The 27,580-nt window shown below is 39.9% G+C and overlaps 2 protein-coding genes across 2 annotated transcripts in view; one reads left to right on the top strand and one right to left on the bottom strand.

Moving 5' to 3' along the window:
* The window catches only part of Dek (DEK proto-oncogene), a gene marked incomplete at its 5' end in the record, with an annotated part of 31,356 nt that extends 20,202 nt beyond the window's left edge, over positions 1-11,154 (top strand). The window contains 4 exons of the mRNA XM_015494180.2: positions 4,530-4,665; positions 4,998-5,146; positions 8,965-9,033; positions 9,475-11,154. Coding sequence (XP_015349666.2) covers positions 4,530-4,665; positions 4,998-5,146; positions 8,965-9,033; positions 9,475-9,486 — 366 coding nt within the window. The remainder of the gene's footprint in view (positions 1-4,529; positions 4,666-4,997; positions 5,147-8,964; positions 9,034-9,474) is intronic.
* Positions 11,155-11,392: 238 nt separating this feature from the next.
* The window catches only part of Kdm1b (lysine demethylase 1B), a 42,639-nt gene continuing 26,451 nt past the window's right edge, over positions 11,393-27,580 (bottom strand). Inside the window, exons 11-20 of the mRNA XM_015494061.2 lie at positions 26,838-26,975; positions 25,485-25,656; positions 22,728-22,855; positions 21,687-21,818; positions 21,092-21,166; positions 18,019-18,135; positions 17,269-17,394; positions 16,327-16,449; positions 15,039-15,191; positions 11,393-13,108 (exon numbers count right to left, since the gene is read on the bottom strand). Coding sequence (XP_015349547.1) covers positions 13,025-13,108; positions 15,039-15,191; positions 16,327-16,449; positions 17,269-17,394; positions 18,019-18,135; positions 21,092-21,166; positions 21,687-21,818; positions 22,728-22,855; positions 25,485-25,656; positions 26,838-26,975 — 1,248 coding nt within the window. The 3' untranslated portion in view covers positions 11,393-13,024. The remainder of the gene's footprint in view (positions 13,109-15,038; positions 15,192-16,326; positions 16,450-17,268; positions 17,395-18,018; positions 18,136-21,091; positions 21,167-21,686; positions 21,819-22,727; positions 22,856-25,484; positions 25,657-26,837; positions 26,976-27,580) is intronic.

Below are 27,580 nucleotides of genomic sequence, written 5' to 3'. Positions count from 1 at the left end.
AAGGGGCTGGGGTTGTGGCTCAGTGGTTAAGTGCCCCTGGGTTCAATCCCTGGTGACCAAAATTGTGTGTGTGTGTGTGTGTGTGTGTGTGTGTGTGTGTGTGTAGGTGCCCTTAATCTTGATGGTCTGATCTAATGGTCTTCCCCCCCCCACACTTTCAAATGTACAACCTATATAGGTAAATTGTGTCAGAGAGTAGAGTTATTAAAAATCAAGAGGTTTGGTTGCTGTTGAATGGGATATATCCTTGTCTAGGCGTCGGGGTAATTTTAATAAAGTAGAACTTCAGGGTTGAAAGAGATCTTTAAACGTTATCTTGTCCCCAGGTATTTTTTCCATTTCAGTTTTCCAAATAATCATTAGTGCTACATATGAATAAATAATGAACAAGATCTTTATCCTTATGCATTTCAGTTGAGTAGATGGGAGGAGAGAGGTCAAAGATTCGGGCGTGGGGGTGGGGGTGAATTGCATAGAACATAAGAGCTGTAAAACAGAGAGAAAGAATCCTGGAGCCAGTACAAAGTTTGGACTGTAAGGGCCAGAGTTGGCCCTTATGCAGAATTTGTTTTCCTTTGTTGCCATTCTGTATTTTTAGCCAACATTTTAAATTTGGGGTTATCTGTAATATTTGTATGCAATAGGGGGGAAATTAGCACGTGATAAATATGTTGTGGTATCAGTTGGCTTATTTTAACTTAGTTCTAAAAATTCAACTCTGGCCTAAAAGAAGTGCATTAGGTAAGTAGTTATTCCTCTTAAGTCTTTTATTGAGTGTGAAGCACACTGGAACTAACCAAGGGTCTTCACTTCTTTTTTTTTTTAATATTTATTTTTCGGTGGACACAACATCTTTGTTTGTATGTGGTGCTGAGGATCGAACCCAGGCCGCACGCATGCCAGGCGAGCGCGCTACCACTTGAGCCACATCCCCAGCCCCAGGGGGTCTTCACTTCTTAACAGCTGTAAATTTTTGGCTCACTTAACTGCTAAGTACATTTCTGATTTTTAATTAGCTAAGCAATTTGGGTTTTGCTTTGGCTTTTTGTTGCTTTTGGGGTTTTTTGTCTTTTTTTGTTGTTGTTGTTATTTTGTTTTTTTAAGCTGATGACATTATGTGTGAGTGCTGTACTACAAGTGTGATTGTAAACAACACTTTTTTAGGTGCTTAGGGAATGATAGTGCTGAATAAAGGTAATCCGTGTCTATTCTTGTGGAGATACTCAGATCTACCTTTAAGCTTGAAGTGTAGTGGAGAAATAGGAAAATAACTATTGTTAAACAAATATTAAATACCTATTTTCTTTGCTGCCATGTGTATTAACTCATCCTCAGAATTTCTTAGATATGACCATAGTTAATCAAATTCATGATGCCTGTAAGACATTGTTATGTAGATTGTAAAGTGTACCCCAATGTCAGAGAGATGAAAATGATAAGAGGTGGTGCCATTATTATCTCCATGTTCACAGATAAGGAAACATGCAGATAAAGGGTGATTTGCCTGGGAATACAAAATTAGTGGTGGAGTCAGGGTTTGGACCAAATGATTTGATTGTAAAACCATATTCTTATTCACTGCTTGAGGATACTTTCCACAAGATTTAAAGAGATAATTTCTCAGCTGGATTTAGAAGTATGAGCAAGATTTTACTAAGTAGAGGAAAGTTTATGTAAAATTAAAGTGGACATGGTTTAACTTGCCTTCTCAATTTTCCCAGTTTTTTTTTTTTTTTTACATCTAAATAATGAGATCCATGTTTGCCTTAACTGCAAAAACCTGTCCACTGTGTCCCAATACTGAGGTATGTTCTTTGAAATGTCTCCATTTTCCAAGTTATCCATACCTAATAGCTTATCTTTAGGGTAGGAGAAGGGATTCTAAACACCCACAGGACTTCGGCCACAATAAGAATTCATCAGCTGTCCTACTACTCTGCCTAAGATACTACATCCAAGGTTTAGTTGTTTCGCTCTTTCTCAAGTTAACACAAATTAACCTAAAAATATACTGAATTCCTACTTGAAGTTTGTCACAGAAAATTGGGTGAATGGTTATTGAAGATAAATGAAATCCAGTATGAATAACAATGAGATTCTGGTATTTTGGGGTCAGGTTAATATATGAAAAGAGTATGATATGATGTGGTTAGTTAATACAAGTGTTCTTGAGAATGTCTGGGTGCTTTTTAAATTTTTATTCTGTAATCTGCCCTGCTTTTAAAGAACACCTAAAAACTTGAAGTTATTAGAAAAAAATTCATTTGCATAATGAAAGAATTTTTCACTACAAAAAAAAACCACTCTTAAAAGTAATAATAGCTAATTTGAGTGTTTCCTATGTGCCGGGCACAATTAAGAATACTTTCCTGCATTAATGCATTTATCACCCATAAGACCATAGGTAATCTTGCTCTCTGAGTATATAAGGAAAATAAGGCCCAGAGATACACTGGGGCTTGCAATTTGAAAGCAGGCCAGCTTGCCTCAAGAGCCCACACTCTGAACTGTGTTTTGTATCTTTTTTCTATGGTAACTGTATAATATGTTTTTTAGAAATTTTGTTACTAGATAATAGGCTAGTTGTCCACTTAGACTGTAGAACATTATTCTTTCTAAAAGATGGTGTTAAATATAGAAAGATGTAAAGGTTTATGTGTTTGTCAGTAAAATGTTATAGAGATCACTGCAAATGTTTATTGCTTTGTCAAATTATTAACCACTCTGAATTTATAGGTTTAAAAATGGCACCATATTATTTGTGACTGCTAAAATTTAAATGATAAAAGGCTCTGGATGGTTTTTTTTGGTTGGTTCGTTGGTCTTGTTTTTTGGTGCCAGGGATTGAACCCAGGGATGCTTAACCACCGAGCCACGTCCCCAGCCCTTTTTATATTATATTTAGAGATGGGGTCTCAATAAATTGCTGAGGCTGGCTCTGAACTCACGATCCTCCTGCCTCAGCTGGGATTACAGGCATGCATCATTGTGCCCAGCCTCTGGATGTATTTTAATTATCTAATTACATAATTTGAATGGGGCTCAAGTATCATTTGTTGCTCACCTTCCCGAAGTCTTTGAATAATAACTTAGTTTATTTTACCTACCGTCCAGATTTTATTAGCCCTTGACTAAATAGTGATATACTGATTATTTTATTCTGTGTATTAAGTGTGTCAACAGAACTTATGGACTTTTAGTATTTCCTTAGGAGCCTGATGTAGCTTGTGTGAACTAGGTGGACACCTAATAAAACTTTAAGATAATTATAGGAAAGATAAAACGATTAATTCTTGTCCCACAGTCCCTACTATTTGGAACATCAGAATTAGGAAGTAACAATGGCTTCTGAAGAGCAAAAATTCATGGTAAAGCTCATGTACTTGGAGAAGGATGTCAGCACCTTGATATCTTGAGTGGATTTTTTAGTAGCAACCAAACTAGATGTGTTAGCTAGTTCCTAGCCAAGGGTACATCACTTAAGTAGTAGTGCAGGTAATATTAGGCTTATATAGATATGTATAATGATAGTATTGTAATTTGTTACAATAGACACTGTTACTTGTAAACATGTAAACTTTTCTTTCAATATTCCTTGTAAACTTTGTTACAAGAAATAGACACTAAAATCCAATGTACTGCACTTAGAAATAGTCTGAGCTCAGACTAATTTTTCTGAAATAAATTGTTCTGTACACTTAAATCTGAAGGATGCACAGTGTTTCTATTTTTTAAAGGAAAAGATGATGTGTAATTTAACTTGAATAAATATTCGAGGAACATTATTCAAGTTATTGACAATTGTAGTATGTAGAGGTGATTTTAATTTATCTTAGGGCATTAGTTTATAGGAATGCTCTGCCTTTGAGAATGTTAACTAAATGAAGAATTAATGTTTTCTAATTTCAGAGAAGCTGGTTGAGGCAAAATAACAATAAACTATAATTTTGTCATTTTAATCTCTTTAGATATGCATTTTGCTTCTGTTTAATCAGATATGGATATTTGAAAACACTTTGGAATCAGATCTATATTTGAATCTTGGCTCTTTATTAATGTGACAGTAGACAAGATAACCTCACACTGAGCCTGTAGTTTTCTCATACAGTCGTAAATATTTATTGAGCAGTTACTACTATATAGCAGGCACTATTTTAGGAATTAGAAATATATTGGTAGACAAAGGGAGGGGGGCCTTTTCATGGAACTTATAGTTGGAAGAGAGAGAAAGTAAATAAGAGATGATACTATATATTTTAGGATTTAAATTTTTTTCCCCAGGATTAAATAGGGGTTTCCTACCCATCCAGCAGAATAAATGTGGGCATCTTTTATTTTTTGTAACTGTTTTTTGATTTGTACTTAGACTTATATTGGGATATAATTGTGTTCAGTGTATTAGTCATCTCTCAAAAATTGATAATTAATAATTTGTTGTAACCTAATGTTGATGTTTTCTAATATTGAGAGGCATAGAGGAATAGTAGTGAATCACATCAGTATATATACTTTGCTTTCCTTTCCAACAGCCACCAAAAAAGACCTCTAAAAAGGAAAAAGCGAAACAGAAAGGTACTCCTAAAAATAAAAAGTCTGTAAAGAGTGCAAATGTTAAGAAGGCAGATAGTAGTACCACCAAGAAGAATCAAAACAGTTCTAAAAAAGGTAAGTTAGAAATGACATTATTAGCAATTTTAAAGGTACAAAATATATTTTGTGCATAATATTTAAATGTGTGTGGAAAACAAGTAAACTGCAAAGAGGTTTTTTAAAACTTAAAAAAAATTCAAAATCAACATGAAATTTTAATGCATGTTTTATAAGTAGCTTATTGTGGTAAATTGTAATTTTTATTAAGAATTAAAATTTTAAGTTGGTGATTTATAGTTTGGGGGTCCAGTACTCCCTTGCAAATTCTGAAAGCTTATAAAATTCTTCCAGCCTTGCCTTAAATATTAAATTACTTTTCAATTCATATTTAATTATCTTACATTTAGAAAGTGAATCTGAGGATAGTTCAGATGATGAACCTTTAATTAAAAAGTTGAAGAAACCACCTACAGATGAAGAGATAAAAGAAACAGTGAAGAAATTATTGGCCAATGCCAACTTGGAGGAAGTCACAATGAAGCAGATTTGCAAAGAGGTAATTAGACAAATGTTTTAATCCTTTTTTTTTTTTTGCCTTAAAATTTTCTTTCACCTATTCCTTAATCTGAAGCTACGTTCCTTTGTGCATTTATTCTTTGGATAAGTATTTAAAGTCAGTAAATGAAATTTGGATGATATGTTTCAAACTGCATAGGAAACTTTCCAGATTTGGAAATTGCCAGTATATTCTTAGATTGTGTTAGTTTTAAAAAACAATCTACTGGGCACCTTATTCTCTTGATAGTATGGTAAATGAGCTGTTAAAGATTACGTTCTTACACTTCTGTGAAGTTCTTCTAAGATTTCTCAGAAAATAAACATTGTAGCCTTGAGTGTGATTTCATAGGGATTCCATATCCTAGATCTAAATTGGGAGAGTTTATAGTTTGTTTTTATGGCAATATGAAATCCAAACTTTGAAATGTACCAAAGGTAAAATATCCCATACTTTTTAAGAAAACAGATTATTGGTGTATTCCTATTGAACCATTCAACATATCAGGCACAAGGCTAGATGTTACAGATGGAGCAGAGAAGCCATTATTTGCCTTTAAATAGTGCTTGTGGTTCGGTGGGATAGACAAGTATTCCAGTAAGAGTGCTGTATGTGAGGGCCATGTTAAAACAGTACTGAAGAAGCTGCAGCACCACAGAACCAACTTACTACTTAGGATTGAGGGAAGGAGTTTGGAAGAGTCTAAAAAAGCATCTGGAAAAATTTTTAACTAAGTTCTTTGTAGAGTATCAGCTTTTCCATACATTTGAGGAACACTGCTCACTGAAAAACAACAATTAAAACACTCTGGCAGATCTTATATATGCCTTATTACTAAATTAGGGGGGTTTTGGTGGTGGGGGGAGTGTTGTGTTTTTGGTCTGGGGTTTTTTTTTTTTTTTTTTCCTTCTTACCCCAGGGATTAAACCCAGGGGTGCTAAGACACATCCCCAGCTCCCCCGTTATTTAAATTTTTTTAAAAAAATTTTAGACAGGGTCTCACTAACTTGCTTAATGCCTCAATGTATTGCTGAGATTGAACTTGGCAATCCTCCTGCCTCAGTTTTCTGAGCCGCTAGGATTACAGGGTTGTGCCACCACTTGAAACTAGTGGGGAATCAGGATGCTGGATAGATTACTGAGAAATATTTGTCAAGGGCATAAAGAAATCATTTTATTTTTTAAAGTTATCCCAAGGAAATCATGAAGGAAGCCTGACAAAGGATGAGACAGTCAGGAAACCCAGTTTTATATCACAACCAGAACAACAGAGGTGTTGCTCACTGGTAGCTTGCCTAGCATGCTCAAGGCCTTGGATTTGATCTGTAGTGCCACAACAAATCAACAGGGTTGCTATAATCCAGGTCAGAAGAGAGCCTCATCAGAGGTTGCTTCATTGGGGTATAAGAGCTTAGATAGCATTCTCAGAATAGAAAATAGAACAGGAAGAATATTCTAGAAGAATATGTGGGGGTTTTTGTTTTGTTTTTAGATATTTTGAGTTGGAGTGCTTAGCATAACTAAGTGAACAAAATTAGGAATGTTGTGATTCTCCATTTTAGGAAAGAAATCTAGACCAGGATATTGCTAAGAGTTAACCAGGAATATAAATAAGGTAGCCAAGGGAAGATAAAGGGTAAGAAAAGTAAAACAGTCCTAACAACCACCAACATAGAGTTGAGAAGTAATTTCTATAAAATATAAGAAAATAGAGTAGAAGAAGAAAGGTCAGGGGAGTGGGGCTAGGAAAGTCAAGAGACGAGAGTTTCAAGAAAGAGGTAGCACCAAGGAAAAAAAACAGAATAGATTTGCAAATATACAAAAGCACTTATCCTTCTACTCAGGGAAATAAAAATTGGAAGGAAATATTTTTACTTATTAGATTGAAGAAAATTAGTTTTCACTGTAACAAATTTTTTAGAAGACACTTAGGTAGCATCTTAAAATTTAAATTGCAAATACCCTTTAACCCAGCAATTTCATTCCTAGGTCTGTGTCCTAAAGACATAGTTACATCTGTACAAAAATGTTTACAATAATGTTAATTATATTTATTAATGCCTATAATACTGAAAAATCAGAAATGGCCATCAGTAGAGAAATGTTTAAACTGGTACATCCATATTGTTTGGACTACTGTGTAGCAGTTCAGAATAACATGGAAGAATCTTCCAAGTAATGTTAAATTTTTTTAAATATAGAATACCATACAGAAAAACCATATTGCTATTTATGTGTGTTTGAGTGTCCCAAACTAAATGAGGGCAGAGTGCAGAAGAATTTGAAGAGAGATTAGATAGGCCATTTGAAGGATTTCTGTCAATTTGTGCATTTTTTAAAAGGCATTAATAACAAGGAGAGGTTGGGAAAGAAAGACTTGGTATTTTTTTTCAGACAGTAATTAGGAAATGATCATATAATAGTAAATTTGAGGGTTAATAAAACGAATTTCATCATCTCAAGAATTAATTAGGAATCAAGAATTAATTGGGAGGAACATGAATGAATTAAATGTTGTTTCAAGCAGCTTCAAGTTGGTGAGAAAATATTTCTAAAGGGACCAGAGAAGAGCCAGGGGGCAAATGCTGGGAAAAGAGAAGGTGGAGCCACAGGGGAGCTGAGGGATAGATCCCTGTGGAGGTAAAGGAAATGGGAATCATTAAGAATGCAGGTAAAATGGAGGGGAAATGGGTATGTCAGAAAGTTGACACAATAATAGCTTCTTGAGTAAAAGCAGTAAGGAGATGAAACTGCCAGTGCGGAGAATAAAGGGAGAACCTGACCTGAGACTAGCAGTTGCTAGAAGGCTAAAGCAGCCAGTCACTTCAAAGTTGTTAATAATTTTCCTAAGTAACCTCTGGCCTCAGCCTAACCATAGAGAAATGGATAGTTAGACCAATTCAGAGTTGTGGCTTACAGGGGAAGAACAAGGGACATGAGGGTAACTTAAATAATAGACTATATTTGCAAAGGTTGGTCAGCTACAGCCTATGAACTAAATCCATCATACCACTTGGTTTTCTTAATAGTTGGAGAGGGCTGAAACTATTTACATTATAATACTTTACCAAAAAAAAGTTTCTGGCCCTGAACTGTGATAGAAATTAAGCAGAAGGATGCTTATAAGATTGTGAGCAATTGGTGTTGGGCTTAGAAGTCAAGTAGCAGGTATAATGGGACTGAGAAAGAAACTTGACAAATGAGATTGAAATTTAGTCATTTTTAGGAGTTGAGGACTGCTGAGACCTCTTAAATGTTAGTGAATTTACCGGGGAGAGGATTCAGTGGATTAGAGAGGCTGAAGCTCAAATTGTGGAATTATAGATAAAATGTTGGCTGATGTTAACAGAGAAGAAAGGATATATCAAAAGATGGTTCACAGAGCCAGGCACTGTGATACACACCTGTAATCCCAGTTACTTGGGAGGCTAAGGCATGAAAATCACAAGTTCAAGGCCAGCTTTAGCAGCTTATGAAGCCCTGTCTCAAAAAAATTTTAAAAAGATGAAGATCCAAGGAGGTAAACCAATGGTAAACCACCCCTAGGTTCAGTCCCCTATACAGAAAAAAGCAATATTACAGATGATTAAAGAAGTTAACAGAAATGTTTTCTTAACCCATATTTATTGCCCATACTGCCAGTTTATAAAGCACTGAGAATGTCTGCATGTTCATTTTCTTTGTGTACCGTGTTCCAAAAGTGCTTATTTGCAATACAAATGAGTACTCTTCAAATATACATGCAGCTGTTTGTGCATATTCAGAGACAGAATCTTGGATTTTAAATTCTTTAAATGTTTTTTTCCTTTTTTCTATAGGTATATGAAAATTATCCTGCTTATGATTTAACTGAGAGAAAAGACTTCATAAAAACAACTGTAAAAGAGGTAAATATTTTAGTCTTTTCATAGTTTGATCATTTGGGACATAGAAGACAAAATAAATATTATTTTGTATATTTTTCTAGTGTATTTTTATCATTAAATATCACATTTGATCCTCATTTATTCAAAATAGATGGGAATATATATTTAATAAAGTTTGAACAATTAGTGATAGAATCTGAACTCAGATTAGATGTGAATTCACAGTGTACCTAGTAGCGAGGCATCTCAAGAGTTGCTCAAAAAATGTCAGGGCAAATTCTTCTGGCTAGTACAAGGTAGGGGAGATCCATAGTAGTTGCAGTTTTATGTTGACCCACCTGATTTTCCAAGGTCACAGTAATAAAACATGTTAAAAACAAAAATGGGGTCAAGTTTTATGATTTATGTATACTTAATATTCTGTGTTGGGCAAGGTAAAATAATGTTTTTCTTTCATTACAGCTAATTTCTTGAGATACAGGACAGAGACAGATGACTTGTTCCCATAGATTTGAAGATCTGATTTATACCATTATACCAGCAAAGAGAATGTATTTCCTTCTCTAAATTCTCGTTAAGGATTACTGCTGACCTTTTTTTTATCTTGAGTGTTACATAAATCAGTTTGCCGCTTTAAATTGCATTTCTATGCAGTTTTTAGTTTAAAATCTTGCATGGCAGTAATTGTTCCTTGCTTTTATAGTTGTACTTTGTACATTTTGGATTTCTTTATATAAGGTCATAGATTCCTGAAGTGTTGTGGGTTTTAGTGCACTTAACATTAGACTGCTTAAGACATATTTTAATCAAGTAGAACAAAACTATTATAGCCAGCATTTATACATGCAGAGACTTGCAGTATTTACTATATATTTTGAATACACATTTTCTTCTGTCAATGTGAAAACTCAATGGCGGTGTGCTCATCTTTAACAAGTTACAGCTAGCCAAGTGACTAAATTGGAACTTTCTTCTGCATGTGTATATATGTCAAATTGTCAGCATGACAGAAATGACAGATGTTATTTTTGTATTTTTAAAAAACCAATTTGTTGTATATAAAGTTTTTTTTATTTCTTTTGTGCAGATCCGTTTTTAAATTCAACATAGGTAGGGACCTTTATTTACACTTGTAAACTATGAAATGTCAGTGTTTGGCGAGATGGAGTGACAGAGCAGGGGAAGTCAGAATTCAGTGATGGGAACACTGAAGGAACTGTCTAGTTCTGCTATGCCTCGAAAGTGTCATCCATCTATAGTTTGTGTTAACTCTGCAAAAGTGTCTGTGGACGCATTTTATATTAAGGACAGACCAAAATCAACACATCAAAGCTTCAAAAACTTTGGGAAAGGGTGGGCTTGAGTACAAGCACATTTGGCTTATAGTAAATGAACTGATTTTATTAACTGATTTTGACCATATAAAATGCTGATATTTACAGGAAATCTGGCCACCTTCATAATTATGATAAAAGTACGAGGTGTAATGCCAGAAGATAATGTGTAGGTAATAGCAGATACCTGACAGTTTCTCAAAAGTAATATTTTTAACCTTAAAGAAATTTAATGTGGAATCAGGGCTCTTGCGTTTTAAATTTTGGCCAATCAAGATTCAAAGTGATCAACATGTGGACCACTCCTGGTCATATCCATGTCCCCCCCACCACCACCACCACCCTGTACTGGGGATGGAACCCAGGGGTGTTCCAACACTGAGTTATATCCTCAGCCCTTTTTTGAGACAGGATGTTACCAAGTTGCCTAGACTGGTCTCAAACTTGTGATCCTCCTGCCTCAGCCTCCTAGCAGCTGGGATTATAGGCTTTCATCACTGTACCCAGCCCACTCCTGAATTATAAGACTAAATTTTGTCTTTTAAATTAATGGTCTTAATCAGTTTAAACATGCTGCCTATGACAGATATTTGATTTACCAATTGAAGTGTTTAGAAATGTATATATAAGTGATTTAACAGGTATTTTCACAGGTTAGTTTCTTGATAAAGTTAGGACATTAGGGGAAAGCATACTTAATACAAGTGAATGGAATAAGCAATGAAGACCTAAAAATTGACCTTTGATTTTAAATATCTGTTCTTACAAACCTTGTCAATAAAAATAGTGATGTTTTAAGTCTCTTGAATTTGATGTTTTAACTTATTATGTGTTTACATATCATTTCCCCCTTATAGTAAAAGTTTTTAAATGGCTTTAGCCCCATAACATAATTTGATGAGCAGTACAGTTAACTATTTCATAACCCATTACTATAAAGGGGATAAGAATGTGTGTGCGCAGGTGAGGGGACTGAGGTGGGTGTGAGTTCTTGGTGATGAAATGCCCAGTTAGAGCATTTACCACTGCAGCACAGACACAGAGCATATTTGAAAAAGTCTAGTTTTTATTAAGCAGTTTTACACAACCAGCTATTTGTGATCAGCAAGTTAAATTACTGTAAAAGTGTGTATTCGCTGCTACTCAATTACAAAATCTTGGGACAACACTGAAAAACATTCAAAGTAACTCAACTAAAGAAAAGTACCATATCTCCTTAAAGAACAAAATGTCAAAATATAGGTCATTTAAGACAGTTATTTTAAATACACATTTACCATCTTTTAAGTAGGGTTTTTCCTACTTGTAGCACAGTAGCCTTAAGTGCTCAGAAAGTAAAGTAATAATTTACTGTGAACCATTTCAAACATTTTGCATTTATCATCACTTAACATAATGCATGCTGTTTAAACATTTAAAACAATACTTTAAAGCAGAATACCTCCTAATCAGTACCAATGAGTCAACTTAAACATCAATGTTTCCTAATTTTTGAAACATATAGCTCTTGGCTTTGTTTGTATCATACTTTGGGGAGGGGGTGGCGTGTATGTGTGTGTCTGAAGTTCACTGTACACTGTTTGAATGATATTCTTTGTTCTTACAAAGTGATTTTTTTGAAAAGTTCCTATTTTTAAAAGTGGCTTTAAAAGCAGACCAATATAATTCAAAGAATTGTTCAAAAACTTTTAAATAAGCTTATTTTCAACCTGTAAACTAAAGTTTCTTGACAAAATAGGTATCTTGAAGACCTTAAAACCCATGTTTATCAATTTAAGTGGAAAAAGTAAATACTTACCGTGTTGTAGGCTTTTATAAATGTAATATTTACCAAGCTAACTCACATTTTTTGCAGTTTTCCAATGGACCTGCCTATGGAAAACTAAACATAATTATACAAAAATTATGAATCTGTTTTATGATTCCCAAATCATAATACTGAATAATAGTGATTGCCAAAATTAAGGATACTCCAGATTTGAATGTGTAGCACTTTAAGAAAAATAGCTATATCCTGTGTCATGGTGTGAAGATAACACACTGCACCCCATTCTAAATGGGGGGGGGGGCTATTCTAAGGGATTAAGATTTTTGTTTTGCCAATGATTATGCAAATCTCTAAAATATCTCCAAAGATAAACTGAATTTTTCTTTTGAATTTTCAATGGGGAGAAATGTTATAAAATAGAAGCTTCATTTAACTTTAACTGGAAATTAATGTATCAAAAAAAGTTTGATTTTAAGTTCAATATTGGATCCATATAAAAATATTAAGGCTCATTGGTAAAGATACTGATAAATTTTCACAGAAGACAGACATGGTTTTATCTAGTATGTTGTTTTTCCTGCTTGTTTAACTTGGTTTCACAATGTATGAAAACTGATCAGCCAAAAAAACTGTCAAATCTGAAGGGAACCTCCAATCATGGAAGAACCACACTCAAGGTCTCAAGGTTATATTCTGCCTTACTCTGAAACCCAGAAGACAGCATATTTGGACCTATAGAAGATGCAATTAAATGTAAGTGCTCATAAGGATTTTGGGGGAGCTCATGCTTTCAGAGTGGTGGCATGGGTTTGCACCTATCAGGAGTTCCCCCTTATAAAATTGAGGTTGAACATGTGTTTCAAACTTTCCCACTTGGGGTACAGAAAGAAAAGCAGGGTCCAAATTCTCTTCAAAAGGCTGCAATCTTGCTTGCTTCTCGAACACCACTCAAATATGCCCCTGTAACAGTTTGTGGAAAATGCCTGTTCGTCGCCTATTTAAAAAAAAAAAAGTACATAATTTGAACTCATGCACGAAGAGTTCAATATAAGCTTATACTTTCTCTGATCTTCCTAAAGTAAGACTCCTGTCCCAATCTGTGTGCTCACAATAACACTTCTCACCCATCACAGCATTTGAACTTCTTTGGTTATCTTGCCATGCTTTGCCCAACTTGCTAATTCTACAACATTCTGTCCTGCCTGTGTGACATTCATTAAAATATTAGGTATCTGTGTGAGGTACTGGATTGAAAACAATGAATACTGGTGGGGGGTAGCAACACAGGCCTTAGGGAAATGGGTTTTTAGAGGGTGAATTATGATAATCATCAAAGGAAAGCTAGAACAGCCTAAATCCTGCTTGTGACCCTTAAATACCTTACCCTAAAATAGCCATGTCTTGCAAATGGCTGACCGTTGTCTGTGTGCAGCCATGTGCCCTTCCTGCAGTGGGCTCCTCAGAGGCCCAAGAGTAGTCAATCCATCTGGGTTTAAGATGACATTCTTTTATTCTTTTATAATTACCCAAAAATCACAGGAAGAAAACATCATCAACTGTTTTCTAAAATAAACAGGGAGACATGTAACCCTAAACTGTAATATAATAAATGTAATGACTGCAAAATGGTTCCTCAAAGAAACCCTAGAAAACCTCAGCTGTTAGGGGCATGAGGAACTATGGAGGCAGAGAGTAGTTTCAGAGGAAAACAGGATTGGTATAAAGACTGGCAAAAGCCCCTCACAAGACCACTCTTCAAGAGACCCCTTATGTCACTTGGAAACTGGAGTAACAAGAGGTTCCTGCTTCCACCACACAAACTAAATGTCCCAAGGCACTGATGTGGAGTCCAACCACCAGTTGATGAACTTGCTGAAGCTGTCAAATCTTAAGCTTAAAGTCAAGGGTGGGGCACTTGGACACACAGCAGGTAGACTACAGCACACAGAATAGAAAGTCTGAGGAAACTCCAGGAAGAAGTCAAAAACCAAGTCTTAATAACCTTAGTTAAGAAATAAGCTATGGAGTAAGAAGAAGGCACTGAGAACAAGAAAGCACTCTGAAATATAAGAGCCAATTTAACAGCTGGGAGATACCATCACACCCACACTCCCCTCCAAAATCCCCCAAAGCAGAAAAGAAACAAAGAACAATAAAGAGAAATATCAGTTGATCTGAGTTCCAGGACAGCAGATCTAATAGTGAAAGTAAAAACTGGAGAGAGAATCATCAGAAATAAAACTAGGATTGAAAGACAAGAGTTTCTAGATTACAAGAAATGAAAAAAGACAGGACCAGAATCAGAACAACAGCATTTTCAACAAATAAATCAGAGAAAAGCAGATCTTGGAGCAAAGGCCCAACACTGAGAGTGGTTTAAAGACTCAGCAGGCCCTACAGCAAGCCCCCAGACTGGAACCAGGAAGGACTGCAGGAGGGGGAGGGGGAGGTCAGAGGCTGAAGTAACGGGCCAGCTCAGACTGGACTGAAATCAGATGTGTGAAGGGGACAGGGACCAAAACAGGATAATGACCAAAGAAGCAATTGATGTTGGCCAAGATGGAATCCACAGACACCCTGGCTCAGCAGCACACATTTGCATAGAAACACCCACCAATCTAACTGAAGTGCTGCAGACTAAACGTGTTGAATCTTTAATCTGACAGCTAGTCAATAAACACTTCTGTCTAATGTTAAGTCAGAAGACAGCGATATAAACATAATTTTTAAGATAGGAAGGAAAGTCCTGGAAAAATGGCTAGAAGAGTTTAAAATGACTGCCTCTGGGAGTGTGAGAAGGCTTCCATTTGTTGTCTTAAGATGCTGAACAGTATTTGACATAATGGTCTTTAAACTCTGGATGGCAATTGTTTTAATTATAATAAAAATCAAAATATAACTGAATTTTGAATTGAGACACACACCTCACCCGCAAAAAAGACAGTTCCTTGTATATCTTCAGCGATGATATCATAGGCCTCACCACTTCCAAAGGTCTTCACAAAACTGTATGCCATCTGGATCCATGGCTCTGTGCTCCACCGAGTGACAAAATACTTTGTGGGCTCTGGGACCTCCTATGTCCAACAGAAAGGAATCATAAAACAGGATCAAGGAAGAACTTGGGCACAGTGTACCCCCAATTATAAATGCACATTTCTCCCTCAGGGTGTGGCCTGCCTTCATCCTCTAGCACTATGAACATCCATGTTCCTCTTACCCCATAAACGTGTTCCCTGCCCAGCCACACACAACTCCCTTGCTTCCACACTTCACCCTGCCAGAGACGACATCTGCCTACCTTCTGGGTGCTATCACCAGTGGTCAAGAGTTCAAGTCACCCTGGGCCAATGCTTGGCACATGTGGGGAGCCACAATGAGTTACCACGCCTTCCAGTCAAGACGCATGGGGATCTGAAAGATCCTTACCCCCGCTTGGATAGCAAGGCCAGTCTTCTGAGTCGGCATACTCTGGGGTTGAGCTACACTCACCTATTCTCTTATAATCCTACCCCTTCCCCCTGTTTGGGATAGAATGTTCATGGAAACTCCCTTCTCTTGCTCTGCCTTTGGGTGTGGCCTTCTTAGATATCAGTCAATCTGCTGACAGCAGACATGACCCTAGATTCAACCTCATGAAACCTGACCCCTTGCCTCATTTGAATGGCTTCTCTCCAGTAAAAGGGTTCAGCACGTGCTCGCCCTCTCTGTCCAGGGACCCCTGAGGTCAGAGGAGGTGTCACAGGACCCAGGGAAAAAGGTATTTCTGTCTCTTGTGTGATTATTTGGACAGTGTGACTATTTGGAAACTGGGTCTTTAATGAGAAGTTAAAATGAGGTTGTTGTTGTGGGCCTAATCCAGTGTAACTGGTGTATGTCCTTATAAAAAGGGGAGATGACAACACATACTACAGAGGGAAGAGCATAACAGGACCCAGAGAGCGGAGGGCCATCAGCAAGCCATGGAGAAAGGCATCTAAAGCCCAAGTCTGCTGTCACCTTGATCTTGGATTTCCAGTCTCCAGAACCGTACAAGTAACTTTCTGTTGCTAAGCCACGGTCCTGTGATTTCCTGTTAGGTCAGTCCTGGCAAACTCATCCAGGCACTTAAGTGGAGAAAGAATGGGGCCCCCTGCATCCTTAGCCATTCAACAGCACTGGGTCCCTCCCACTAGGGAAAGCAGGTCCTTCTTTCAAGAAGGCTTCTCTGACCTGCTCCTTGAACAGCTCCCGGAGGGTGGCCATGCACTGCTGCAGCACCTGCTTGTCATCCAGGGTCCTCACGGATGCTACTGCCTCTCCTGCGATCACTGACATCAGCACGCTTTGCTGCTTCTGGAGGCAGGAAGGAACAGCAGTTGAAGTGTTTTGCTTCTGGTACAAACATTTAAGGCTCAGTTCCGGACAAGGGCCTCATCCTCCAAGCTCAATTTTATAACTTCAACTGTCCCTTATCCTCCCTCCAATCTCCTATCCATTCTCCTCAAACATGCTACTCACCCACCTGTTCCACTGTTCCCTGGTGGGACAGGAAATACTGTAAAAATAAAATTTAGGGTTCCTTTTGCTGTTCACATACAAAACCTTGCTTCAGAAGGAGTAGGAAGTGATTGAGGGGAAATTACAAAACAATGAGAAGAAAACAAGTGGTAACAGAAGCTTGCCCTTGGCTCCTACGTGAAACCTTAAGAGAAAGTCTCTTGGAACTGAGAGAGCAGGAAATGACAGCTGTGACCAGTGTGTGGCAGCTGCAAGGAAATCCAGCAACTGCTCACTCCAGGTGTGCCCCCCCCACCCCCAACAGACCAACCACCTCCTGCCCTCCGTACCCACCACAAGACCCTTAGGAAGGGTCAAGCTCACTCTTGACTATGCTGCCACCAACTTTACCTAGAGGATGTCTCCCTCAGCCTGCAGTGCTCGTTTCCACAAGCAACAATTCGTGCCCAAAAAAGCAACATTAGTCCTTCAGAAAACAGCAAATATCAGGGTTCCTTTCCACTGGAAAATGTCCCAGGCCAGGTGACCTCCCAGAAAGGAACTATCAAGAATCTCCGCAATGTTCATTCATTCCTGAGCCTGACACGTGAATAATTAATTACATTCTAAACCTGGAGATGTGAATTTGAACCACACTTCACACATGATTTTTACCTGGGGATCCATGTCATAGTATACAGCAAAGAGCCCTCGCTGGCTGGCACTGGGAGGAACATGACCAAAAAAGTCAGCCCCTTGAACTTTACTGTCCCAAAATCTATATGGAAATTGCAAGGCGATCTGGAAAGCAAGCAGAGGAGAGATGAAGTGCTTCCTGCACCCAAATCACATGCAGCCTCCAAGCCACCTGCAGCTCATGCCAAAACACACCCTGGTCAACACCCTCTCCACTCCTCTCACCTGTGAGCTTCCTGCCTTCTGCCACCCGGTTCTACACTCCCCTGGATAAAGTCGCCTGCCTGCTAATCCACAGGCTAATCTAAAGATGTACAGCCCTCCTGATGGGGGTCTTAAAGCAGCATGTCACGATCACCCACTCCTCCTGTGTGCAGAGATCCACTGCAGCCCTGGCAGCCTTCTACAGGGGATTCTAAGGGAGAGGAAGTAGACCACAGTCCTCCTTGGGACAAATGAGTGGGGGGTGGAACATGAAAGCAGAAAATATAAGAATTGCTCATAGCAAATCCAAATTTTGAATAACAAGATTCATTCTCCTAAAAGTCAAAACTGAGGCTTCAGACAGCCTTTTGTGTTGTTAATGTTCCTTTGTATTCTTCATGAACAATTATTCAAATAAAAAGGAAATCTCTGAGTTGTATTTGGATTAAAACATGACCCCCTACTGCTCCATATCATTTGACAAACTGCTTGAGCTCTGAGGATAAATAAGTTAGGTCTCCTCACCTTTTCAATGATGCCTGCCCCCAAGCTATTGATAGCCTTCATCTTCTTCTCTGACAACGGTGGATTAAACTGAATGGCACCTTTCTGCAGTATGGCCAGTGGTACAGTGACTAATACCTGTGGGAAATAATTAATGGTAAACACACAGCAACTGAACTAACACAACTACTCAGTGGGTTTATTTCCTAGAAGATCAACACTTGAACATTCTCCCCATTTCCAATCAAAAGATCATCAGTATCCCATCTTGTTATGAAAACAAGGGCCGCCATGTGTGATTGTGCAGTTTGTTCACTACAAGGGTCCTTGGCCGAGAAGGGACATCCACATGGAGGAATTTGCATAAAGGTCCTGAAAACTTACAATAATCCTGGGTCAGAAGAGATAGCAGATCCCAGCCCTGAAAAATAGTACTATGAAAGAACATTGTCCAAAATATGGGGCCGGCAGAACTTTTTCTATTGTTTCTGATAAATTCTAATGTGTGGTCAAGCTCTGTCACTATCTCAACCAGGCATCTATAAGATGAAGAAAATACCTGCCCTATTAATGTCAGGACCACGTGATGCTCAAGATTAAAAATAAGATATGTTAATATGCTTCATAAATGATGGAGCACATTACAAATGTCGGGGATTAGAGTGATAGTATTGTGTAAAGCCATGTTTTTGTTAGTTTTGGGTTTTGGTACTAGGAATTGAACCCAGGGGCGCTTAACCTCTGAGCCACATCCCCAGCGCTTCTTTATATAAAATATGGGACAGGGTCTCCCTGAGTTGCTTGGGGCCTTGCTAAATTGCTGTGGCTGGCTTTGGACTCATGATCCTCCCGCCTCAGCCTTCCAAGTTGCTGGGATTCCACGAATGCACCACCCTACCCGGTCACAATGAAATTTTTTTTAAGCTGAAAGTAATTTATTACAAAGTCTCATATGGTTCTAAAAAAATCATTTAGAAGGGCTGGTGAAACAGATGCTAAGCTGAGCCTCCAAGAATGATTCTCAAGGCCACATCACAAAATCCAGCCATCAAAGGTGATGCCTCGCCATACCTCAGGCAGTTCTGGCTCCAGAACCACGCTGCCATGAGGAAGCTGCCGCTGCTGCAGCCGGATCCAGAACCTAGCCCACCCAGAACCGCCCCACCACCATACGCAGCCCCGGGACCTCTGCTCTGTGCTCCAGAAACAAAATGCTGACCACTTGTCAGCAGAGGAGGTGCCAAGGAAGCCACAGCCTCCAGACCCCATGCAGGGCACGTGGCTGGCCAGGCTGACCTCAGCCACAGGGGGCCCGGGAAGAGGGTGTGTGTTCCCAACCCCGCAGCCAGCACCACACGAAGGAAAGCTGGTGGAGCTGAGCAGCAAGCACCCCACTCACCCACCCCAGAGCTCCTGTGCTAACACAGCTGAACCCTCAACTCAGGATCACAAATCTCACAGTTCTTCCTGTGATTTTTTTTTTTCCTGCATGAAAACTTTATAAAACATGTCCTTCTCATCCTTAAGAAGTTCACAGTCTGTTTATAAATAACAGCTACCATGTGACCAAAACCATCAAGCAGAAATTAGCCACTGAGCTATGAATAAGAACTGAAAGGAAATAAAGTCTAGATGTCTTCTTACTGAGAAAAGTTTCCCAAAGCATAAGAACTTGGGTAAACAAATGACACAGACACACCCTGGCTGGAAACTGCCACTCAGTCACAGTGGAAGCGGCCTGGATTGAGTTAGTTGGTTAAAGGCTGCGGGTCTACCTACGGTGTTGGGCTGGAAAGCTTTCCCTCACGCATCCAGGAAGACTTCAAACTGCAGTGAGTGCTAGCTACAGAAAAATGAAATATTTGCTTTAAACATTTCAAAACGCAGCCTACAGCTCTGCCCTAACTTCTCTGGAAGGCCAGAAGATGAAGACAGGATGGTGCATGTGCCCAGTCAGGTCAGGGGAGGGTGACTAGGCAGGGGCAGCACAGCTAGGGTGTGGTCCTGGACAAAAAGAGGCAGAGCGCAGAGCCAAAGCCTGAACCATCAGCTGACTTGAAATTTTAGAAAATGATTTTTGTTTAAAAAAAAAAATCACTAGACAAAGCCTTAGACATTAAACTTAAGACACTGCAGCCCAGTGGTTCCCAGCCAGGCTACAACCCTGGAATCAACTGGGAGGCTTTGAAACCATGACTCTCTTGGGATGGAGGTTTTGTACCTTTCTTCCCAAGCATTTCCCAGGTGATTCTAACCTGCAGCCTAGATTGAGAAGCACTGCTAGTCCACAGTTGTGGCAACAGCAGTATTACCCCACCTCATCTCTGGGCCCTTTCTTCCCATGTGACACACAACCCTTTATATCTGTATGACTACCAAAGACTGGAACTGATGTGAGATCACTGCAGAGTAGAAAGCACAGCTAGTCTGGGAACCAGTGGCCATTCCTCCATGATATTTTTTGGTATCACTTGAGGCATAACTGAACTTCCATTATTTATAATCCCCTCTGCCCCAGGCATGGGCCCTTGTTTTCCAGGACTAGGGACATCTCAGTGTGACTCCAGGTTGTCTTTGAGTTACGTACAAGTACTTAAGTTATAGAAAAGTAGCTTCAGGATGAAAACAGAATTTTATCTGAAAAAGGTTCCATGGTAAAAAGCACAAAATTAAAGTAAAACGGATTTCTTCAATGCAGGACTTTCCAGAACCTCTACTATGCTCCTCTCAGCCCAAGAGTGTCCCAAGGACCGGGGCCTACCTCAAAGGTAGAGCTCTTGCCTAGCATGTGCAAGGCTCTCGGTTCAACCCCAGCACAATCTGGGAACGTAAACACACACGTGCACACTTCCTGCTCGCAGGACCACGGTGCCACAGAACCCACCTGAGGAACACTGGTCAGAACTGCATCCACCCTGCATCTAGATGGGCATCCACCAAGCAGAACAGATTCGCACATCTACAGACAACCAAGTGGACAGACCTAATTCATGAGAAGTCCAACGAGGCCCTGGGCAGACTGCCAAAGGCAAACAATATGATAGAAAAAGCCCTTGACTCCTTCCCTCAGGCCTGGCGCAGGCTTGACACTTACCTTCTGTGCAGAGAACCCAGTGCCGTCTGTCGTCCTGATCTGCACGTCATCACCAGTGTAATCAATGCTTTGCACCTGGCTCAGGACAAGCAATTACGGAAAGAAAATGAGACCTGGAACCTCAGTCTTTTCCAATTCTCCTACCAGGTGAGCTCACTTCTCTAAGGCCAGGGGAAACCATTTCCTGGCATTCAGAGCTAAATAGCTACAGCTGAACTCAGAACTGAACTTTATAAACTTGTTAGAATACGGAAAATTGTCATAATGAAGCATAAAGTGAAACATATATAATCATCTCTGTTTTTACAATGTACAATATAAATCCTTTGGGATAAAGATTGAAGGGAAACTTAAGGTGAAAATAACTGCACTGAGCTGGAGGGGCAAGCAGCCTGACCACTTTGATTAACACACACGGCTGCTACCGTCTGCAACAGCAAGCGCCCAACGTGGTAATGCTACTGATCACAGGCCGCCACCACCCCACAGAGTTGGGAGACAGCAACCACACCTGTCCCCTGAGGGCCCATGCCCCAAACTTCACACTCTCGTAAAACAAGGCAGAACTAGAGTCCCCACCCTGGCCCATACTCACTGGAGAGTTGAGCCGGATGTCTAGCCCTTCAGCCAGCTTGTCAATGATTGCAGAGTACCCAGGACTCAGGAGAGTGTGGTCACCAGCAAATTGGGCAAAGAACTCATTGTGGTCCCAGGAGCGAGCAGACACCTGGGAAATATAAGGGGATGCTGGGAACCTGGCAATGTAAATCCTTAAGCCTACACCTACGCAAAGCGAGGTGGGAGGGCAGGCTACCAGCCCATGGCAAACATCAAGGAAGAGGACAATCTGACCAGCCAGGGAGATGCCACCACCAGAGAAGATCTTCCTCCAGAGTGCAGAGGAAAGCCTTCCACAGAACAAAAGGCCTACACAACGTGGGCATGGGGACCATTCTTAAGATAATAAAAGTTGATTTTATATATAGACAACTCTGGCAAAGAAGAATTCCCTGGGCGTGAAACTGCTTCTGATGAGCTCTACATATATGCTGGCAAGTTTCCTCAACATAAAACTCTACAGAGACTGAACTCAGCATGCAATTCAATTGTACTGCAGCAGTGAACGGGAAAGGAGCCCCCAGGAGAGCAGATCAAACCATCCATGGGTTTCCTTTCAAAATGCGCAACACTGGAGTGTTAGGTTCACAGCTGGTTCAATGAGGAAGGAAATCTTAAATTTATTTTTACAAGATAAATGGGCCAAAATTGCAAGGATGCTGTATTTTGGTTTCTTGAGAAAGGCCCTTTGAGACTCCACACTCCCCAAAGGTGACTCAGGAGTTTCTGCAGAGGGCAAGGCTCCTGGCCCCCTGAATCAGAATTCAGCCTGGCCACGCTCCTTTCTGGGGTTTTATAGATTGGCCTCATGGGCATTATCTGAATCGGGATTTCTCTTGCTTTTCTAAATCACTGTAGGGTTCACATGGTCTGAAATCTGGTTGTCAATCTTCTGGGTAACTCAGCCATTCTTCCCTGCTCATCCAAACCAGCCTGAGTGGGTGTTTAAACCTAAGACGCCCCCCGCCCCCGTCCCCCATGACAGCATTTCCAAGCCCGTTCCCAAGGCCAGGCGCACCTGGTGGAGGGTGCTACCACATGCGTACTCCAGGTTGCCCAGGTGGAACTGCAGCACCTGCCCTTCCAGCTCGCTGAACTGGATCCCGGACTCCTTAACAAAAGCTTTGTAGATCTCATCTATCTTCTCTGTGATAATGGATCAAAGCAGAAAAAAACAACATTTACATGATTCTGTCTAGTTCCTTATCCTTTGCTCTCAATCTTCTTCACCTGGCAAAACCCAAAACTTCTCAAGTCTCTCCCTAAGTAATCTTGGGGAGGGATCTCTCAGTAAGGTTGATTTTTCTTAGGAGGCAAAAGCTTATCTTAATGGAAACAAAGATATGGGGGTTGATACCTTCAAAATGTTTCATTAATGCTGAGTTAAGAAACCATTTCTTCCTATGCCCAAGATGCAGAAAAAAATACCCCTCCCTCCAATACACACACACACAAACACACACACACGTAAGTACACACAAAAAGAAGAGTACTTCTCTGGTCCTACTGCCAATGTCTTAAAGTCAAGTTCTCTTAACATCTCACTTCAAGTAAGACACCACAGTAGACTAACCATTGGCAACATTCTCTCCCAAACAAGAACAGTCCACTAAGTCCTTTTGTCACGTCACCCTTCTGTATCAGTATCTTTAATTACTGGCTCCTGTTGGAAAATAAGTTCCAAAAGCCACAGCTAGCATGTTAGCCTTTTCTAAGGTAGCAACTGCTGCCTGTCCATTTACAGGTGTGGCCTTGCTGCTTCTGACACTTTTCCTGGTGAAGTCCAGCCCTGCAGGGCCCACACCCACTCTCCCTCATGGGACTGTCCTCCCCACCCATGACTTAACAGCCCAGCATCACCCAGCCACTCCAAGGCCCCGCAGCTCTCCCTGTTCTCGGCCCCAGCACTCATCTACCCCATTCACCTGGAGTCTAACCTTGCAGACACAGCCCTATGAAACAATCCCTGGAGGACCCACAGGGAGGCATGTGGTCACATGTCTAATTTCAAGCACCCACTGTGAGTACAGCTGCCCAACAGGTACATCACAGACCCCAAGCATCCGGTAAACACCGTGTCCTTGCCTTGCTAGAATCAACTAAGGAGCAGTTAACTTCCAATCAAGGTTCTCATTAGAATTTATTCTCACACAAGACTGTAACATGGGGATGTCCAAAGGACCTCTGGATTTATGCTAGGTTTTCAACCCTTGGCTTTCTGCCATTGCCAGTGCCCTCCTGGTAGTCCCAGGCCCTTGCTGATACCAGTTCTACTTTCCTGTTTTGTGGAGAAAGAATCATGGTTTTTAGAATATAAAATTAAGAATGAACAGACTAGGAAAGGCCTTACTGCAATTTTCTTGTATGTGATATTTAAAAGCTTCAGTCTACATGCTTTGTGAAATGAATTCCAGTTTCTCAGTATGTATATTTGTTTTTTCCAGCTATGCGCTACACTGAGGTGAGATCTCAGCTGAGATCCTGAAACGCAGAAAGTATCTATAACCTTATACAGAGGTGTGTGTACTATTAAGGAATTTTTAAATTAAATATAAAGATGAAAAATGACTTATACAGTATCACTAGGCCTTTTTGTTTCTTCTTTTTTTTGCAGTGCTGGGATGAAACCCAGGGTTAGGCATGTGCTAGGCAACTGCCCTACCACTGAGTCTGTCACACCCCAGCCTTCAATGACTTTTTAAAAATAAGGCCAAGACAAAGCAATCGTTTTTTTTTTTTTTTTGTAACTCTGAAAGAAGTGTAAAGAAAACCCCAGCCAGCAACTACCCCACAGATGCAGAACACTAACCAAATCCTGAGACTACCCTGCAAGTGAGACTAATAGTTTTCAACCCCAGAAAATTTAATAACCCACCACTTGCTCTACACACAAGACGGGATGAAACGGTCCCTGCTCACTGGAGTCTATCTCTGTAACATGTTCTGCTATGGTCTGTCAGTCAACCCTTTCCAAGGGTGATCAGAGTGGGTCCATCTCTTAGAGGTAGTGGAGGAGAAAAAGACTGTTTCTGCCCAACCAGCCCAAGCAGGTGAAGCCCTATCCCACCTGAAGAACTGAGAATCCATGCACAGACACGCATAGCTGGAGAAAATTAACGTCTTACAAACTGAGTACAAACATTCACACTTCAAGAAATACAGACATGCCTCCAAGGTCATAGATTGTAGGATACATAAATATCAATTTAAGAAGCAGTGCAGGAAATCTCGGCCAGCCCCCTCATGGAAATGAGTCACTACAGGCAGTCAGGCATGCTACAGAGTTGTGGTTAAACTGCTCATTTAAGTACCAAAGCGGAAGGATTCTGAGTTAAAATTCTTAAATTATAACATTCCTAAGCAAAATACACTGAAAAAAAAAAAAAAACTAAATATACTGCCTAAAGAAATCCTGGTGTACGGAAACATTCATCTAGACATTACGGGCTGAGGATTTAACAACACAGGGCTTACCAGAGGTTTCCTTAAAAGAAAGCTCCCCTGGGAAATTAAAAATTGAACATTTAGGTAACTTCGTAAAACACCAGCTATCATGAAAAATAAGGTCCCTGTGCACATATGCACACAAGCATGGACAGGACCCCCAAGGAAACTCTGCCCCCTCCGAGGACCAGTCTGCAGAGTCCACTAATCCCCAGGGAACATGCATAAGCTCTGCCCCTACCATGGACGTGGAGCCTGCCGAGTGAACGCTGCTCCTGCTAAGGTCAGAGTGACAGAAGATGGAACAATCAGAATGCCATTCTCCCCATACCTCCTAAAGGGACATCTTGGAGCTGAGTCTTATCCTTCCTCCACTCAGAGACAACATCCAAGAGAGCATTAAAATGAAAATCCATGCGCTTGTCAATAGTGGGGTCAGTTATTCTTCCACCTTCCTGAATTAAGTCACATCTTTCTCCAAACTTATGCATGCTGATGCCAAGCTTCAAAATAATAAGAATAAGAAGGTGAAAATCTTCCCTGGAAAAAATATTTACAGGTTCTAAGCTGAAATCAGACAGACCTCTCATGGAGAAGAGGGTCTAAAGGCAAAAATAAAGCTGGGCGTGCTTAACACACAATGGCAGCAAAGTGACGCAGCGAGAAAACAGCGTGAACTGGAAAATGCCTTAATTTTAGGAGAATGTGAGGGGGACAGCAATAGTTTCTGCGCCGTGAACTGTAACCCCTGCAACTCTTTGAGATGCTGTGGACTGCCTGTCCTCATAGACCCTTCTGCCCCCCTTTGGACCCTCATGTAAATGAACACAACACACACAAACACTCATAGAAGCTGAAACTGAGTGTACTGTCAATCAATGCTGGAGGACCTAAATTCCTCAATTCCTCTAACTCAGTGGCAGAGCACTTGCCTAGCATGCGTGAGGCCCTGGGTTCTATCCCCAGCACCCCCCCACCCCCCAAAAAAAGTTTCAGAAAAATTCTTGGGCCTCGCAAGTTACCGGATAATAAATAGAATGCCCCAGTAAATAAATAACACACTTTTTAAAGAATTAAGTATGCTCAAACATGACAAAATATTCCATGTAATATGAGACACATCTACACTAAAAAATGACTGCTTATCTGAAAGTCAAATAAGAGGGGCTTGGGTTGTGGCTCAGCAGTAGAGCACTTGCCTGGCATATGTGAAGCCCTGGGTTCAAATCTCAGCACCACATATAAATAAGTAAATAAAATAAAGATATATCAACAACTTAAAAAAGTCATTCTTTAAAAAAAAAAATTTAACTAAGAATCCTGTATTCTTAACTGCTGATCAGCTGCCCTAAGATTATGAACAAGTAGCCTATAAATAACATACAAAATTAAAGATCTGGGAAAAAGAAAAAAAAAAAAACCTTTTAAATACCTTCTTGGGAAGACAGAAGGGTAACTGTTTTATTTACCTTGCAAAAGGGATGAGGAGACTGTTGAATATTACTTACTTTAGAAGCATATTAACACTATTTTTTTTCCAGTTTGGGAATCAAACCCAGGACCTCAAACATGCTAGACAAGTCCTCTACCACTGAGCTACACCCCAGCCACATTAATACTATCAATAATGAAATGAAACATTTTTCTTTACTTTGTTCACAATACAGATCTCAAAGAAACTCACTTGCTCACACATTAGTGCTACTGGGTTATTAATACAGCCATTGACAATCTGAGGTCCTCTTCCCACTGTGACACCTTTAAAAGATTTATCATCCCATACCCGGCCTCCAATTCTGTCTTTGGCTTCCAGAACAGTCACCTAAAAAGACAACCAGGGAATCTAAACAGGACAGAATAGTCATACCAGACAATATTTTAAAAATACAGAATGATACTGATAAAGAATCTCCATATTTCATTTATTATATACTTTTAAAGAAACAACTTCAGTTGAGGGTGAACAGAAGGCAAAGCAGATGTTCAAACAACCCAGATATCCGAGAGGAGCGATTTGAGTGATCTGCTAAAGTGATCTCACTGTTTCCTCTCAAATCAGATAATAAGATTTGATAAGTTAGTACGTGAGATGTACTTTGAAAGCTATCACTAAGTAGTTCCATAAACTATATTTAAAATTAGGATAAAAAATTGATTTTCCTATGAAATGTCTATATGTGTAGCAAAATCCCTTTAGCACTACAAATAGGCCTTAACTTTTCCCTAAGACAAGAATCAATTTCCTAACCTCAAGGGGAATGGATGGTCTCCTGGCTGTCCTTCATCACTTGGGAAGAATGAGAGGAAAGTGGCAGGGGACCCCAGGCCTAAATTCCTCAGTTCCTCTAACCAGGAAGGCTACACTGTGTGGTTCCATGCTCCTCACCATCTTTCTCCAACTTTAACACTTTAGTTTCTTTTTAGAGT

Source organism: Marmota marmota, unplaced genomic scaffold (assembly GCF_001458135.2).
Source record: "Marmota marmota marmota unplaced genomic scaffold, marMar, whole genome shotgun sequence".
NCBI lineage: Eukaryota > Metazoa > Chordata > Mammalia > Rodentia > Sciuridae > Marmota > Marmota marmota.
This window is presented reverse-complemented; position numbering and strand designations above follow the sequence as displayed.